General features: G+C 36.0%; 1 protein-coding gene across 4 annotated transcripts in view; it reads left to right on the top strand.

Annotated features, from left to right (window-relative positions):
• Nucleotides 1-17,716, top strand: part of CDH19 (cadherin 19) — a 68,493-nt gene that overhangs the window by 25,575 nt on the left and 25,202 nt on the right. For all 4 annotated transcript variants that reach the window (XM_040588596.1, XM_040588597.1, XM_040588598.1 and 1 more), the window contains 6 exons: nucleotides 2,295-2,524; nucleotides 5,831-6,125; nucleotides 13,547-13,666; nucleotides 14,312-14,476; nucleotides 15,465-15,649; nucleotides 16,892-17,145. In XM_040588596.1, the coding sequence (XP_040444530.1) occupies nucleotides 2,324-2,524; nucleotides 5,831-6,125; nucleotides 13,547-13,666; nucleotides 14,312-14,476; nucleotides 15,465-15,649; nucleotides 16,892-17,145 (1,220 nt within the window). In that variant the 5' untranslated portion in view covers nucleotides 2,295-2,323. The remainder of the gene's footprint in view (nucleotides 1-2,294; nucleotides 2,525-5,830; nucleotides 6,126-13,546; nucleotides 13,667-14,311; nucleotides 14,477-15,464; nucleotides 15,650-16,891; nucleotides 17,146-17,716) is intronic.

Consider the following 17,716-nt stretch of genomic DNA (forward strand, 5'->3'; position numbering starts at 1 on the left):
CAGAGAAGAGAAAACCAGAAATACATATTTATCAGGTCCACTACATAGCTTTATGGGTTTTTTTTACAATAATTTGCCGACCATCTGTATTTTCCCAGTTAAAGTCTTCATACAGATAACAATGTGCAACACGTCAAAATCTAAAAATGCTTATTTCCCCCAAGTTTGTCCAAGATATGATGCTTGAATCCATGTATCATAGGCTATTAACATAAATCAGTAAAGAGGCGACACTGAAATGGACCGAAACATTAATTATGCTCTTTAAGCTCCTCATTGCTGATGGATAACTGCTGACTGTATTGCTAAAAGATGGCCAACGATAGACCGGTGTAGCCATATTCTGTACCCTCCCTATGTTGATATGTATACAAGGTGTCTGGCAGGTGAGTTTGATAATGAGTGCCTGTTTGGCATTCACTCTGCATGAAATACCGGCCCACAGACCTGAAATAATTTGTTGAACAAGTGGCCAAAACACCAGCTAATGGGTAGACAGAAGCATTTGCTATGGCCCAGGCTGAATACCTGTCTCCTCATTTAAAATAATGATTGAAATAAATTTCTTTATGATATCTCAGAAAGGTCCCTTTGACTATTCAGCTTTCATTGTCTGAGTTGTCTGTCCTTTGGTAAGTACTGCAATAAAAATGTTCATTTTCGGGATTGGCTTCTGTGGAAATTACTGTTTAGTGTTAAATATACCTGTTATACAGAGAGACTTTCCAGGGCCCTTAAGCCTTTTAAACCTCACTCAAGCTTTATTTGAGAGCCAAGTTGAGCTTTGTTGGCCTTGTCTTCCATGTAACAAATATTATTCTTGCAGCTATAAGAAAATACAAATTTTCCACAGAAAATTGAAATGAGAAAGTACCCAAGTCACATTCCTTCTATTCAAGTGTCATCTTGCACCGTTACAGCTTTACAGTTGGAAATCAGAAAATGTTAAGAAACTGGAACATGCACTTTAACACTGGCAATTCAATATACCTTACTATTAGAACTCCTTCATTTTTCTCACTAAATATGCATATGCAGATTACTTTTTAACAGAATAATGTTCAACATCATGTAAAATTGCTGGAAGGAAAGAAACAGTTGTCTATACAACCTGTCTGTCATTTTAAGCAATTATGGCATTTCCCTTTGAATAAGCATGGATATCAATAACATTACTTTTAAAATCATGATCTTAAAATACATAAATTCATATTTTATCCTGGACAGGTAAAAGGCTATTGGGTTTTTCAGGCCTAAAGTAAATGAAGCCAAATATTTTTTTCCAGTGTGTTTTACAAATTGACTGGCATGTGATAAATTCATAAAACAGACTGCTTCTGCATAGGAAAAGTTATTCTTCAATGCTAAAGCCTGGAATAAAATCACTAATGTCTTTGCTAGGCAAAGTTTTAAGACCCGAAATGTATGTGGTAAGGATTTTCAAAGTTTTCCTTTTTTGCCTTATAGAAGGTGACCATTCTTAATCAAGCATTACATTTTATCTAAAATTTAGTTTAATTTACATCACTGAAAAGTCAATAACAGCATACCGTTTGTGCAAAGCCTTCATTTTCTGAAAGAATACTTTCATTGTGGCAATGAAACTAGATGCAGAAACCTACAGCTTTCAAGATGCATTTGCCCTTTGTCTGTTTAATTGAAGACAAGAATGTCAGACTTGGTAAAATCAGTTAAGAGGATTTCTTTTGACCAGGAAGGAGAAAGTTGTACATTTTTGCTGTTTCTTCATAGTACCCTACCACCTTTGCATTTTTACAGGCATTTTGCTGAGTTGGGAAAGAGGGAAAGAAGAGGTTAAAAAAAATATCTACACCACTCTATTTCAACTGTCACTCATCGGGGCCACTAAGGCTTGATGTGCACCCTTCAGGCAGTTCTGTGGCTGCTGCTAAAATGAGCCCTGTCTAAGCAGAAAGCAGAAACATACAATTATTCCAATCAAATTATTCTGAGGCTACACAATGCAATTACCCAGCTTAATTTGGAAGATGAATTAATTGAAGGATGATTTTCCTTTTTTTCATAGAAAGTCCCTATGTAGGATATTCATAAAGGAAAGTTGAATACTTGACTTTCATGCCAGAGTGTCTGAGACAATCTCTGGTTTAATCAGAAACAGACTTTGTTTCAGCTCTTTCGTTTTAGGGAGAGGAGGAAGTTTCAAGACTGCAGATGAGCTTTTACATTTGCACAGAATCAATATGTAAAAGCAGAAAACCAAAAGTGATGCTTTGTCATTTTTTTTTTTATTATTTTTTTCTCCTCTTCCACAGATGAAAATTGATTGAAAGACTGGTTCAGCATGAATTGCTCTGCACTGCTATCTCTCATGTTAATGCTGGTTCAGCTCTGGCCTGGCTCTCCAAGCACAGAGAACCGCAGTGTTCAAAGCACAGATCAGCCTTTCACAGCAGTTCGAAGAGTGAAACGTAGCTGGGTGAAAAGTGAGCCACTTCTTGTGACTGAGGAGCAGACTTCAACGGTGCCTGTGTACGTTGGACAGGTATGATAAGTAATCATTCAAGGATGGTACGAGGTTAGATTTATTGTGCTGATTAGCAGTTTAGTACCTTCACCTGGAAGACCAAACATCTCCAGTGACCTGAAAGTATCAAGAAAGATAGAAAGAGGAGCTCAGGAAGTTTTAATCAGGGTACAACATCTCTCCTTTCCTGTGACCTTACTTAGGGTCAGAGTACGGATCCAAGAGCTGGAGGTTGTGACAGTACCACGGACCTTCCTTCACCTAGGTGTGCTGTCAAGGAAACCCCACATTCACTGTGTTACTAAAACTAGTTCCATACGCAACAGATAGAGATATCAAGCTGAAAGTTCCTTTCTGTCTTCTGAATGAAAGTTAAGGACTCATTTATCAACATCTGGCAATTTGCTTGTGCTATTTTTGGCACAGCATTAAAGCAGCCAAACTGAGTGCAGTGTAGTTTACAAACAGTATTTAGTCTGATTTTCTATTACACTAAGTAGCAGCTGATTTACCCCTCATTAATTTTTAATGAAACAGATTAATACTAAATCCTTTTACTACTGAGAAACTACAGGAATCTGCATGGTTCATTAGATTAATGTTGGGTTAGCAAAGTGAGCAATTATTTTTCACCCTCCTTTAAAAATGTGCTAGAAGATAATTGCCTTAATGAGGTTTTATCTGTGCCTTTCTTCCCTCTGCTTATTATTATTATTGTTATTATTATTAATCATTATTGAATGTTATTCATATTTGTATGCTAGAAGTAATTCTTATCTTGAGATCTACTTTTCTTTTCTTTAAGGCACTTTCTAGATGAATGAACCAAAATAAGTTTAACTGCTAATTAACTAGCACTAAAATTTAATTTGGCCCAAAGGGTAAAGTGCTTAAAATTCATTAATTACTTTTTCACAGCCCCTTCAAACTAACTACTATGGAAGTGTGATGTCTCTCTTCTGAAATAACAAGTGTAGACACACTTATTTTTTAATTATTATTACTTTTCCCATAGCTGGAAAACAGCTTCCTGTAAAAAGACTTCATAAATGTCACGTATTTTCATACAGCTTTAGAAAAAAATCATAATAGTTCCTTTCTATTTCTCACAGGTAAAACATGGAGAATTTTTATTGAAGATTATGGTTAATTTATTACAGTCTAACCATTATCTAATCAGACTTATTTACTTGTGTCTTTTTATTGAGTAGAATATACTTTGCTTTCAGGAAACTAAGTTATAGACTATGACCAAACCATGAATTTTTAGTAAATAAGGCCCTGAAGGAAACTGTATCAACAAAAATACAAAGGTAGACAGTCTGTTTTTAAGGCACTATTCCACATCAACATCTTTTCACAGTCAGATTCAGAGCTCAATCTTCAAATTTCATTTAAAATAGATGCATAAATCCTTTCCCACTATCATGTTTAAAAAAAAAAAACAATATCCATCAGCACTGCAATGGCAGATATGTGAGGACAAGTACATACATTCTTGTTTCCAGTTCTCATTTACAATGGGAAGAACTTTTTTTTTTTTTTTTTTTTTTTGCGTGTCTAGCTTACTAAAACAGGTAAACTGAGAACCTTCAGCATGCTTTGTCATGGTCAAAGTCAATCTTTTGGGGAGAAATGATTCTGAGTGAAGTGGTTCAACATAAGTTATGTCTGAAAAGCCAGTCTGAGGCATGCTTCCAATCTCTAAGAGTGTGATACACTCTATGATCCCATCTGAACCCCATCTTAGGTTAAAGGTGTAGATACTCAACACCTTTTCCATGCCCTGGGGTTCATGAGAAGGAAACCAAGATTTATGGTTCAAAAAGAAACTGTGGTGCCCCTTATCTATATGCCAGTTTTGGATGGTGTTAAAATTAAGTTCTACCAGATCACTCATAAAGTGGTGAACCTGTTCCATGTTTTGCACACAACGACTTGTGTTGAAAATATTTGGCTTTAAGTTGCTCATGTTTTAAATGTTTCTAAACTCCCTAGCCTTGAAAATTCTGTCTTGTACTGGCAAGAGGAATTAACTCTGTGTAATCTAGGGTTTAAATACTGTGACAGAACTCAGAGCAGGAACTCAAAACTATTCCTCATACCTCAGAGCAGTGTCCTCATCGCCTTTGGAATAAACTATCCATTTAATGCATGCAGAAAATTATGCATTATGAAAATCTTCAAAAGGTATGGGCATTGTTCCAAAGAAAAGTTAAAATTATTTTTGCAGCTTTAAAAGCTATTACAAAATATGTTGAGTAGATTCAATAGGGAAATGTGCCCTTTACACCTCATAGTCACTTCTTCCCCATCCTGTGGCCTTATATCCTACACTGAGCTGTGGGGTCAATAAACATAAAGAAGAACAGTGAGATTATAAAAGTCAAAAGCTAGACATATTATTTAAATTTTAAACTTGCTGCTTTGTAGGAGAAGCAGGTTTAAGAAAACTTGTTTTTTTTCTTTTTGTTACATTGGATTTTTCAATTATTATCCAGGCTCTTAGAGATTTTGATATCTTTTGTTCTAAACCCAAAATGAATAAATAAATAAATATATGATAGAAATTGTTGTTCCTATAAAATTCAACTTTGGATGCTTGACATTTTAAGAAATTAAGTTATTGCTATTAAAAAGGTATTGTTGTGTACTGTTAGCATTAACAGAACTATTTTGTTGGCATAAACAAATGCAGCTGGACCGCAATGGTGTCCAGGGCTCAGCTTCATCAGAGGGTGTTCATCCTAGTAAAAAACAGAGGATGCAGATCATCCTGGAAAGAAATGGAAAATGTCTATCAATTTGTTTTAGAATAAATAATACAGGCTTATACCATAGAACGGCTTTTCATCTCTTCAATACAATATTTCAACAGAAATAGAACACCAGTGTCTTTCATTTACACTTAGTATTGCTGAGTACAAAGAAATATATAAAACTTATAAAGTACACTTGGCATTCATAATAATAAAAATGTAGATAATGTTTAATGACCTTTGTATCATTTTCAGCAGAATTTTATGGAAGATGATAAAGCAACGATTTAAAGTAGGTACTTACAGTCATTCCCTTCACTTCAAAGTGGCTGAAGCATCATTTTTAAGGTTTACCATGCATTTATATTTCTGTTATATCAATACTTTAAAACTGAGCCATGACTGACTGAAAATGTGACAGTATGCTTTTCTAAATATTAGTATCCAAGAAAGCTTACTAATCACAGGGTTCACTGTAGAATAAAAACAATGAAAACCTAAAATGAATATCCCAAAACTTTATTCCTCTTATAATGCGGCTTATTTTTCTGTTTTTTACTTGCAGCTGAAATCAGATTTAGACAAGCAGGATGGCAAGCTAAAATACATTTTGACTGGGGAGGGAGCTGGAAGCATTTTTATTATTGATGAAAATAATGGCAAAATTTATGTGATACAAAAGCTTGATCGAGAAGAGAAATCCTTCTACACTCTAAGAGCACAAGCAATTAACAAGAGCACTCAGCTTCCTGTTGAACCTGAATCAGAATTTATTATCAAGGTTCAAGATGTCAATGATCATGAACCACAGTTCTTGGATGGACCTTATGTTGCCACTGTTCCAGAGATGTCACCTGAAGGTATGACATACCCTGAACTAAACTCTTTTATTTCCTGACCTTTTTCTAGATAGCTATGTTGATATAAAATGTTAATAGCATATTTTATGGACTGCTTTTCAGTGAGAAGAAAGCAAAGTATTTTACAAGCTTGAAAATTTGGAAAGGTATATGCTTAAACTGAAGGTTGTGCATACCTCTAGTTAACATCCTTGACTTTAAATATTTAGGTACTTACATGTATCTAAGTCTTTTTACAGAATCTGAATACATGCTTGGATTGACTATCAAGAGTTGTCTTTCCCATCAGTGATTCAGCCTTGAAATTTGTACTTGTTTAAAAATATAACATTGCCATTCAGAATAGGTGGAGTACTATAGCCAGTTGATACTGCAAAGATTTGGGACTGACAGATTTCACTACTTTTTCGATCAGTATATGTCCCAGTTTCAGCTGCGATGCAGTTGATTTTCTTCTTAGCGGTGCTGTGTTTTGGATTTGGTGTGAGAGCAACACTGATAGCACACTGATGGTTCTAGTTGTTGCTGGGGAATGTTTATACTAAGTCAGGGACTTTTGGTTCCTTGGACCCTTTCAGTGAGAGGGCTCGGGGGGGGGAGGGGGGGGGGGGGGGGGGGGGGCGGGCCGTGGCACGGGAAACTGGGAGGGGACACAGCCAGGACAGCTGACCTGAACTAGCTAAAGGGATATTCCATACCATATGATATCATGCTGAGTATATAAGCTGGGGAAAGAAGAATGAAGGGGGGAATGACTTTCAGCATTATGGGGTTTGTCTTCCCAAGTAACCGTTACTCGTGATGGAGCCCGGCTTTCCTGGGGATGGCTGAACCCTGCCTGCCGTTGGGAAGTAGTGAATGAATTCCTTGTTTTGCTGTGCTTGTGCATGTGGGTTTTGCTTTACTTATTAAATTGTTTTTATCTCAACCCTCGAGTTTTACATTACTTTCTGATTCTTCTCCGCATCTCTCTGAGTGAGGGGGGAGTGAGAAAGTGGCTGAGTGGTATTTTGTTGCCAGCTGGAGTTGAACCATAACAGTATAGCATCCTAGTCTCTAGAAAATTTGTCAGTCTATGATTATTGTTACAACCTGTCTGTCAGCTTTTCAAACCTCTATCAATCTGAAAGAGGAGTAGGATGCACGTAAACTTTAAAGTCCTCTGACCTCAGCTGGCTCTTTTAAGGACATAAATATAAGCTTGGTTGAACTGAAAAGTACTCAACAGAATCCTTCAGTATACTGTGATTCTACTTAGCTATTAAACAATATGTCTTTATTATACCCTGTGTAATATAAAACATTTTGTACTGCAACTGGTAAAGAATCCCATCCACAAGACAGGCACTCAAAATTACCACCCTCACCCTATCCCCTGAGATAGGGTTAATTTCCTTCCTATAAGTAATGGATTCAGCACAGGAGTGGTATGGAGCTGATGTGGGGCTGATGTGATGACCACAGTAACACCATGTATGATGCCTGCCTATCTATGTTGCCAACCGTCTTCCCAATTATCAGGTTCTCTTTGTTTAGATTAGATTGTGTGAAAGGGGCTTCCAATTTCCTAAGCACATAAATGGCAATTTTCTGTCAAGAGGAACACCTTAATTCCTGCACCTCTTCTTTTCCACCTCCACACTTTCAAACAGACCTGTACTAGGATCTGTCATGTATCTGGAAACTTAATACAATAAAAATGAAGCAAAGTCAACACCTGGGAAATATAGGTATACATATATATATATGTACATGCACATGTGTATACCTAACATGTATACACATACATTTAAATCCTTAAAAAAACCCGAAGTGTGAATGCAGCTGACATAAACAAGCACGTTATAGAAAGTGCTATCTCCAAATAACTATTTTCAAATTCAGAGGAAAACCAAATTCTTACAGAAAGAATCCCAGTAATCTTTTAAATTCAAACCTCTATCTCTTTTGGTTGTCTCTATACCAAATAATATTGAAAAGAAATCCAAATATTGTACTACTTAAAACTGTATGAATTAATGAGGTCATTAATGTAACAGCATCAGTGATCATAAAAAGTAATAAAACCTATGTTTCATTGAGCATTAGCCATTCAACTTTTAGGATAGAGTCAGCGAATCTTTCACAGGAAGCTGTAAAGTTAATCTTTTTCTGACAGCCTGGATAGCACTTGCAAGAAAAGGATATTCATGCCTGGGGTTTAATCAAAAGTGGGGTGAATATTCTAATTTCTGTCAGGAGGCAGTAGGTCAGCATCAGTACCAGCAAGAGCTACAAAAGGCATCCGTTTAATCAATTTGCTTCCTAGTCGCCCTGCTTATACCACCTTCTACCAGGGAAATCACTTTTGGGTGTATGGTTGTTTCTTCATTGTTACTTTCTTCCATGCAGACAGACATATTTGTCTCAAGACTTCTGCATCTTATCCCTTGGTCTTTCTAACATTATCAGTCACTTATTCAGAGGTTACTTCTAGCCTTTGCATCTTGCTCATTCACTGAAGTTTGGAGAATAGAAGACAGGTGCCTTGTCAAGGACATTTGCATTTTTTTTTAATGTTCTCACAGTAATAATGGACATAGTTTATTGTCTAGAATTATCTGGGTATTTTTATCTGGGTTTATGCAGATTTACAAATTTACAATTTCTTTCTTTCTTTCTTTCTTTCTTTTTTTCCCCTCCTATCTTTTTTCCCCTGTGATAAAGCATTGCTTACAAGAGACTTGGTCCTTATAAAAATGGTTTTAAAATAGCAGATTATTTAGTATGCGTTGATTTATACTCACACCAACCTTTAACTACTCACAGAAGTATATCAAGAATTGAGTTATGTTTTCCTTCTATTTTATCTTCCTGTCTTAATGATGAGATCCTGTCTTAATGATGGTTATATGGAAAAAAAAGGAAAAAGTTAAGTAGGGCAGTACTTATGGCCAAAACCAACAGCAGCAATCTTTTCCCATGTACTTGTTTCTCACCTGAAACCATCAACAAGCAGTTGACAGATGAGAAGTTTCAACCTTTATTGGCTTGTCGGCTATAAATTGATACCCTAAAACTGAAAGGTTCACCAGCCTTCATCCAGTCTCCTCTGTCATCTATTATATATTTAAATTCCTAAAATACAGTATCACACCAGCATAAGATTAATTAAACTGGAAAAAAAATATTTTGTGATATTCTGGTAAGATTATTAAAAAAACATTCCAATAAAATATAGAAATATATGACATGAAAAAAAAACCAGAAGTAACATCACCTCTCATTTTTTCCGAATGGGTGAAAACCAAAATAAGATCCTTGTGTACTTCCTCTGTCAGATGCAAACTACCTGAAATGGTAAACACAGATCTGCAATCATCCAGTGTATGATATGTGAATCTAAGTCAGTCCTATGGATCTTAAAATGTTTTCTACACTGCTGCTATGTTTGACCTTGCCAGCCCTAATACCATAGCTATTTCAGAGATCATTCTTTCACCTACTTCTTCCACATAGACACTACAACACTACTGGCACACTGATGTGTATGTCTTTCATATAGCATGTAAGTGGAGTGGTGTATGGTAGTATATACCTTAACAGTGATCAACTCCAACTCATGAAACAGCTGAGCCATACACAGTGACACTTCTCTGGGCTTACTTGCTCTGCTTCTCAAAGGGTAAGGACTGCAATTCTGAGGTGGAACCTGTTTCAGTATGCATAGTAAAGCATTCATCCTTGCAAGGAGATTTCTACCTTCCCAGTAGATAGAAACAGTAACCAACTAAAATTTGTATCATTGATACCATAATGGTTCATTATATCAGGGCTTTTCTCTCAGTAAAAAAAACCATCCTCTTGCATAATAAGGGATGTAGACCAGAATTATGTCAGTGATGCAGTGCAATAGAGAGGCTTGCCCTTTGATCTGTTTCAGATTTCTCTAGCATCAGTTCAGCTCACTGATGCTAGACCTGGGATCTCCTAGTAATTTCATCACAGAAAACACACTTAGGAAGCATGTTTGATACTTGGGAAAACAGCTCACTGTTAATGAACATTTTGTCTGGACATAAGAAAGCAATAAAAGAATAATTTATAGCCAGCCACTTGCCTCAGAGAATTGCAGAAAAACAGAAAATAAGCACAGATAATTTTGTCTAAAGTTAGGTACAAATATCAATATATATATATATATCCTGTATGAGTCAACAAATTAGAACACATTTTACTTCTTTCTTAGCTCTCTACGTATCCTCACTACTAAATTTTATTAGGATTTTATATGCAAGTGTCACAGTAAATGAAAAGCCTGTCAGCAAATGGACTCTTCTGAGAACACAGGACTGGTTTTCCCTCAGGCATTTGGTACGATTTTATGTTAAGTGTTTTCCATATAGCTGTTAAACTTGTACAAATACAGTAAATCTGATGGAATGGTTAAGACTTAGATGCAATAATATATCATACTTAATGCTTTTTATAGAATTGAAGCTCTAGTTAGAAAAATTAATAACTATTTGCCATATGAAGGCCCTACAGTTTACCTAGTAGCCTGCAGTGTATAAACGGCACCACGCAAAGAAAAATCTTATACAGCAATCAGCAAAATGTAGTTTGCCTTAAATAAAGATAATAAAAAGCAAAAAATGTGTAAGCATGTTTACTATCCAGCATAAGACTTTGCTGTGTACATAAAAAATATATTTAAGGCTAAACTTTATGTCAACATCACACAGACTCTCATATTCAAAATGATTGTTTGAAAGCTCACAGGCGTATTTAGTTAATTTGCCTCTGCTATGATATCCTTTTTCACATAAATATTGTGAAACTATATCATAGTATCATAGTTTGATTGTCAATTACATCATGTCATGGCTGCAATGTCAAGAGTTGAGGGTTTGGTGGTTTGTTGTTGTTTTTTGTTTTGGGGTTTTTTTTTGTGTTGTTGTTGTTTGTTTGTGGATGGTGGGTCTGTGTTAATGGATTATTCTACAATATATTATTTGTATCTGATCAACTATACTTCTCCCAAACATGGCGTTACCAAAAATGACTTTTTGCAGTTTCTGAGTACCTAATATTAACATTGCAATTTCTATCACTCAAATACAAATGTCTAGGTAAACAAGATTCCATTCAGTAAACGTCTTGCTATTTTTTGTGCTTAGGTTAAATGTATAAAGAAATGCAGGCTTCATAGCAGTGAAAAGTTAAAAATGGAAAAAGTATTCTAAACCTAGGATAATATTTTTCTTCTGTTTATTACATAGTCCATATTTAATGTGGAGGTTCATACAACAATCATGAAATCTTTGGCCTGAAAAAATGTGAAAACCATAGCCCTCTCTTTACATGGTCTCATGCCATCCCATTTTAGAAATAGTCTTCCTTCTGAGAGTGCAGGAGATCTGTTACTGCTTTCCTCCAGGTCAGCTCCCTCTTTATCAGATGCCTCTTACCTTTCTATTGAGGCCAGCAGCTGCATCACACTGAGCACTAGACATATTCCGTGCTTCTGTCCTGCCTTCTGCTAGACTCTGGAAGAGTCAAAAGGCAAGCAGAAAAGTAGGCTGGGGCTTAGAGAAGCAGCAAATACTGGCTTAGATTCAACATTTCCTTCTAATGGTTAGAAACTGTGCAGAAAATAAATCTACCTTTAAATGAGTGAGATGCACAAAAGCATTGCAGTCCCATATATGTTGGATCTTATTCCTGATTTATTAAATATGGTGCTGTAAATGAGTCAATTTCAAAATGTAGTCATGGGTACCTCGGTTTAGTAGAAAATGACATTTATAACAGACTACACCTATTGGATTATTCAAAGTTCTTGATCCCTTTCTAACTAACACTCTTCCCCCCCCCCCCCCCTTTTTTTTTTTCCTTTCCCAAAGCAACTACATTCTAGTCATGCTAAATTGTCTTAAAGGATTAATTTCCTGTATTAGTTAGAACAGTTTCCATAGATTGCAGCTGATGAGAAGTTAACAGTTGTGTAGCTGAAGATTTCCTTCACTTTTCAGTCATATTAAAAAAGACTGTTACTTCTGAAGCACATAAGTGTCCTGATTAAATATTAATTTGTCATTTCATCTTTAACGTTTCTCCAGAGGAATAGGGAACAGCATATATGTGTATACTTCTATGCACATATCTAATACACACCTAAAGGTCAGAAGTTTGGTATTGTGGGTATGTTTTGAAGGACATATAAATCTAAAATTGGTGGCAATTAATAACATTTTAGTGTACCTCCACTCTGAGAGAAGACAACATGCATTATGGAATCACTTGAAGTGTTGCTGAATAAAATGAGAGAAAATGCAAAAAAATATTTTTTTTAATAATCAAAATATTTCGTTCAGCATATCCTTCTATGAGAAAGCCATCTTCATTTCCATTTAAAAATAAAATTATTGACCTGCTAGAAAATTCAGAAATTAATTTATGTGTTTTAATGGGGATAATTATCAACTTTGAGTTTGTCATAAAAAAGGTGTTTCTGTTCTAACTCCTTGCACTCCATCATTTCTTCTTTTCTCCTCCAGCATAACTATACAGCTGTATTGGTAAGCAGGTGCAACCATGTGATTGTATGTCAGAAACTTTTAGAAAGTAGTTTGATTTCCTGCTGTTCATCACAAGTGATATTTGTATTCTTATGCAGAACCTAGATGAGGAAAAAAGACAAAAATAATGATTACATTACAAAGTGATGCTACTGTGAATATTTTCTTTCAAAGGACAATCATCACTGACGGAGCTTGTGAAATTGCTGTCAATCTTGTATCTAGGATATAACCGCCTTCCAGCCAGAAATGAAATCAAGCTCTGCAGACTGATTCTGCTGTGTCTTTGCACTGGGGATTTTGCCGTCACTCTTGCACTAGGACAGTCTCATTAAAGACTCAAAGAGAAAAAAAAATTATCAGAGCCTTGTTATACTTTGTGGCTGCTTTGTTTGCTAACACTTAATTTCTTTATCACCAGCGGGCCTACTGCTGATAAAGTGGCTGTGTTTTATTATTCCCATGGGAAACTTCCATAAAATACTTTGAAGAACATACAAAAGAAGGAGAAAAAAATTTGTTATACTCCATTCATGTGTCAGAAATTAGGGAAAAAGGCATCAGACATGTAGAATTTTAAACAGTATAAATATAGTTCTGAAAAGTCTTACACTACTTATTTTTATTTTAATTGAAAGTCTGAATGCAGCAAGAATAGTTTCTGAGGAAATATTTTCCCTTTTTAATGACAAATTTTAGAAGTGCTGTCTGCTCCTGTAAATTTTCAGGACTGCTTGCTAATATAACTTTTATATATATATATAAATATATATGTTAAAAGGTTTTTGAAGAGTTTATGCTTTTATGAGGTAATTTATATAAGAAGAAAATAAACATAGTCTATTTCATTTTTTCCTTGAGGTACGTCAGTTACACAGGTAACAGCTACAGATGGTGATGATCCTTCTTATGGGAATAGTGCCCGTCTGCTTTACAGTCTCATTCAGGGACAGCCTTATTTCTCTGTGGAGCCAAAGACAGGTACTACAAATGATCTTGTAAATTGAAAACATTCATAAACTAACATAAAATGGATGCAAGCAAAAATGTCTGCATTCATTTCAACACAAAGATCAACTTATATCACCCTACACTTGTATAACTTTGCATAGTTCTTAGAGTGAAAAAAAATCCCAAAACTTTCTTTCCCATAGGAAGCTGAAATTTTTTATCTCTAGAGAATCAACAATGTATTTAACAAATTATCTTGCTAAAGAGAAGAGCTGGATTCTGACTACCCTATACAACAAATGGATGTGGGACCGCTTCTGGGTTAACATCTCTGACTCATTGTGTGACATTACTATCTCTATGTTGGAAAAAACACAGATATGTGACATCTGTCCAAAGTCCCGATTTCTGGGGAAGAAAGCTGGTTATAATGGGAGAGGAGATATATGGTGTGTTCTGTTCGCCAGAAGTCTAGGTATGCATAATGGATCTGTCATACAGCATAGATGTTACCACTAGTACTAATTCCCAGTATTAGGACAGTTATGCTGTGCATGGTCTAAAATGTAAGTTCATAACTGTGTCCAATGATGCATTTTATACCCATATTATATGGTCACATGTTGGAAAAAATGAGACTATTATATGTTATTACATGATACTTTTCCTTTTTAGGGGTCATCAGAATGGCTTCCCAAATGGATAGAGAAACAAAAGATCAGTATTTGGTCATCATTCAAGCCAAAGATATGGTTGGGCAAGCAGGGGCATTTTCAGCAACAGCCACTGTTACCATCAACCTCTCTGACATCAATGACAATCCACCTAAATTTCAACAGCGTGAGTATAGGCTACTTATACTAGTTGAAGCTTTGAGGAAATTTAGATATACTGGAACTCCATTGAGTTCACTGTTCAAGACAGGTCTGTGCTTTGACGTCATCATACAGTTTTAAATAAAAATTAAATTTAAAAAATCCCACACAAAATCTCAAAAGTAAAGAGGAAAAGAAAACCTATCATTACAGAAGACCTCAAGCCTGGTGTGTTTATAACTAGGCTTTGGAAGCAAATGACTTACCAAATTGTTTTCCATATAGTTTGCTGTACCTAAGCCTAAAATCTGGACAATGGGATATTTAGTACCATTTTCACTCAGCTTCTTTCTTTTTATCCTCTCTTCATTCTTTGCTTACAGATATTGTAAACCTTTTGGCAAATGATGTGACCTTCTCTGTCCAGGGAGTTTGTAGCAGACATGGGAGCTGCTAGCTGGTCTGTCAGGAAGAACTAATGAAATGCAGTTGGGAAGTGTTGCCCTCCACTGCTTTTTCACCCTGTTGGTTCATAGAATCATAGAAGAGAATCAAAGAGTAGTTTGGGTTGGAAGGGACCTTTAAAGGTCATCTAGTCCAATGCCCCTGCAGTGAGAAGGGGCATCTTCAACTAGTTCAGGTTGCTTAGAGCCCCATCCAGCCTGACCTTGAATGTTTCCAGGGACCGGGCAATCTGTTCCAGTGATTCACCACCATAACGGTAAAAAATGTCTTCCTTGTATCTAGTCTAAATCTACCCTCTTTTAGTTTAAAACCATTACCCCTTGTCCCTAGCTCTTTACTTACTGCTAAAGTGGGTTGAGAGAGGAGGACTCATGAGTGGAAAGGTTGTTGTCCTCTGCCTCCAAGATCTATCCATTGATGGATTAGATCCGTTGCTCTAATAAAAGCAGGGAGCTTTTCACAACTTTCTGAGAGCCTCAGGCCATCATAGCTACAGCAGCTGTTAACCATGACAGATCACTAACCTGTGCCAGTATTTGTTTCTTTAGGAATCTACTATATGAGTGTCTCTGAAGAGGCTCCTGTGGGCACTACTGTAGGCAAGGTCTTTGCAGAAGACAGCGACATAGGGGAGAATGCAGCCATGAACTATTTCATTGAAGGAGATACTTCAGATGTTTTTGACATGATTACTAACAATGAGACTCAAGAAGGAATTATCTTACTAAAAAAGGTGAGATCTCAGAAACCTTCTAAAAAATCTCTAAATACTGTAAAGAACCCCCTCAAGCAACCTGGATGTTTTAAAAAGGCTTATTGCTTTGTATTCTACTATGTTTTCTTTCTTCAGTCTTCATGATTCGATTGGGATATTATGGGGATAAAATGAAACATGCTTTTCTTTCTGAAGTACTGAATTCAAATTACTGCTGAATACAATAGTGGCAGTCAAAATATTTTTATGTTATTCCTAGCTGTGCAACACAGTGTATCCCATTGTGAGAAAATCATCTATCTCTTCTGTGCATCTTTTGTAAATTCTTTATCGATAAATTGTACACAATATTTCTTTACTTCCAACACCTCCTTTTAAACTTAACTGAAGCTAGAATATATTAAAGTACTAGATAGACAGTGGAGTTTTTGTCATGATATAGCTTTGAAAAGACACTAAATACACTCAAAAAGATACCAGTTTATGAATTAAGATATTTAAGAGGCTTTGATACTGTGTGATTTATTTTGGAATTTCCAGGTCATCATATGAACTGATAATAGGTTTTGATATTTTAGTGAAACCCAGGACCCTGAAGAACTGAACACTATAAATTTGTTGGATTTGGTTTTGTGGTTTTTGGTTTGTTTGGTTGTTGGTTGTTTCCCCCCCCCCCCCCCCCCCCCCCCCCCCTTTTTGGATTTATTACAATTCAGGAAAGTATTTATTTAGGTTTTGTTTGTTTGTTTTTGTTTTTTTTTTTCATTACAGAAGAAAATTACTATCTAAAATAGTAATGTAAATATGTGTTTATCAAACACTCATTGTTGCCTTCTGGAATATATTTCCTTTAGATACTAAATTTTAAGATACTCAGTTTAACCCCTACAAATTAACTGATTCACATTGTTTATGTAAGAGTAAAGAATAGTGTTCACTAGGTTACACCTATGCTGGAAATAAAAGTATTAAGAGAAGAAATTGGTTTTTTTAGGGGTGACATTCTACAGGAAGATTTCTTTTGCAGTGTTATTTAACTGTAACATTAAAGCCAGTCTACATATGAAAGCAAACAGTGGCTTAGCATAGCTTCATTGTAAAGTGTTTTTAACATAAAAAAGAAATTTTAGAAGTAACTATTTCTGAAACATTCCTAAAAGAAGGGTAGCACTGTTTTATCTTTAATCTCACACCACCTATTCAATTATATTTAATTCAAATATGAAACAAGAAATATTCCACATGTCTCTTTCTTAACAGAGAGTGGATTATGAGAGCAAGAGGAGATACAGTATTCAAGCAAAAGTTGTAAACAGGTACATTGATGAGCGTTTTTTGAAAGAAGGACCATTTGAAGACAAAACCATTGTCAAAATCATTGTGGAAGATGCTGATGAACCTCCGGTTTTCACCTTGGAGAACTATGTGATGGAGATCATTGAAGGGGCTGTGAGTGGTTCAGTGGTGGGCGTCGTAACTGCTAGAGATCCAGATGATGATAACTGCCCAGTCAGGTACTTAACTTAAAATGTGGACAGGCCTCAAATATAGATGTAGCTGGCATTTCCAAAGGCTATTTCTGTTCCTTTCCTTGGTTCATGATTACAGTTAACCATGCTTTCATTGTCATAGCCTAAGTTATTCTGCGTCTAGTGGCTTAATACCAGTAGGCAGCTATGAACCACACAGCCCCTCACTCATTCCCTCACCCATTGGGATGCAGGAGAGAATCACAGATAAAAGTGTGAAAACTCATGTGCTGAGATAAAGACAGTTTAATAATTTAAAAAAGAACAAAGAAAACAACAAAGAAAAAAAAACACAACAAAACCAACAACAACAACAACACCCAAACCCAACAGAAACCACAACAAAAGCCCAAGAAAAACAAATTATGTAACCCCCCCCCCAGAACAATTGCTCACTGTCAGCCAGCAGATACCCAGTCTGTCCCCAGTGAACAGCACCCTCTCCCAGCTTTACTGCTGAGCATGATGTCATACAATATGGAATGTCCCTTTGGTCAGTTAGTGTCACCTGTCCCGGCTGTGTCCCCTCTCAGTGTCTTGTGCCCCGCCACCTGCT

Source organism: Falco naumanni, chromosome 3 (assembly GCF_017639655.2).
Source record: "Falco naumanni isolate bFalNau1 chromosome 3, bFalNau1.pat, whole genome shotgun sequence".
Classification (NCBI taxonomy): domain Eukaryota; kingdom Metazoa; phylum Chordata; class Aves; order Falconiformes; family Falconidae; genus Falco; species Falco naumanni.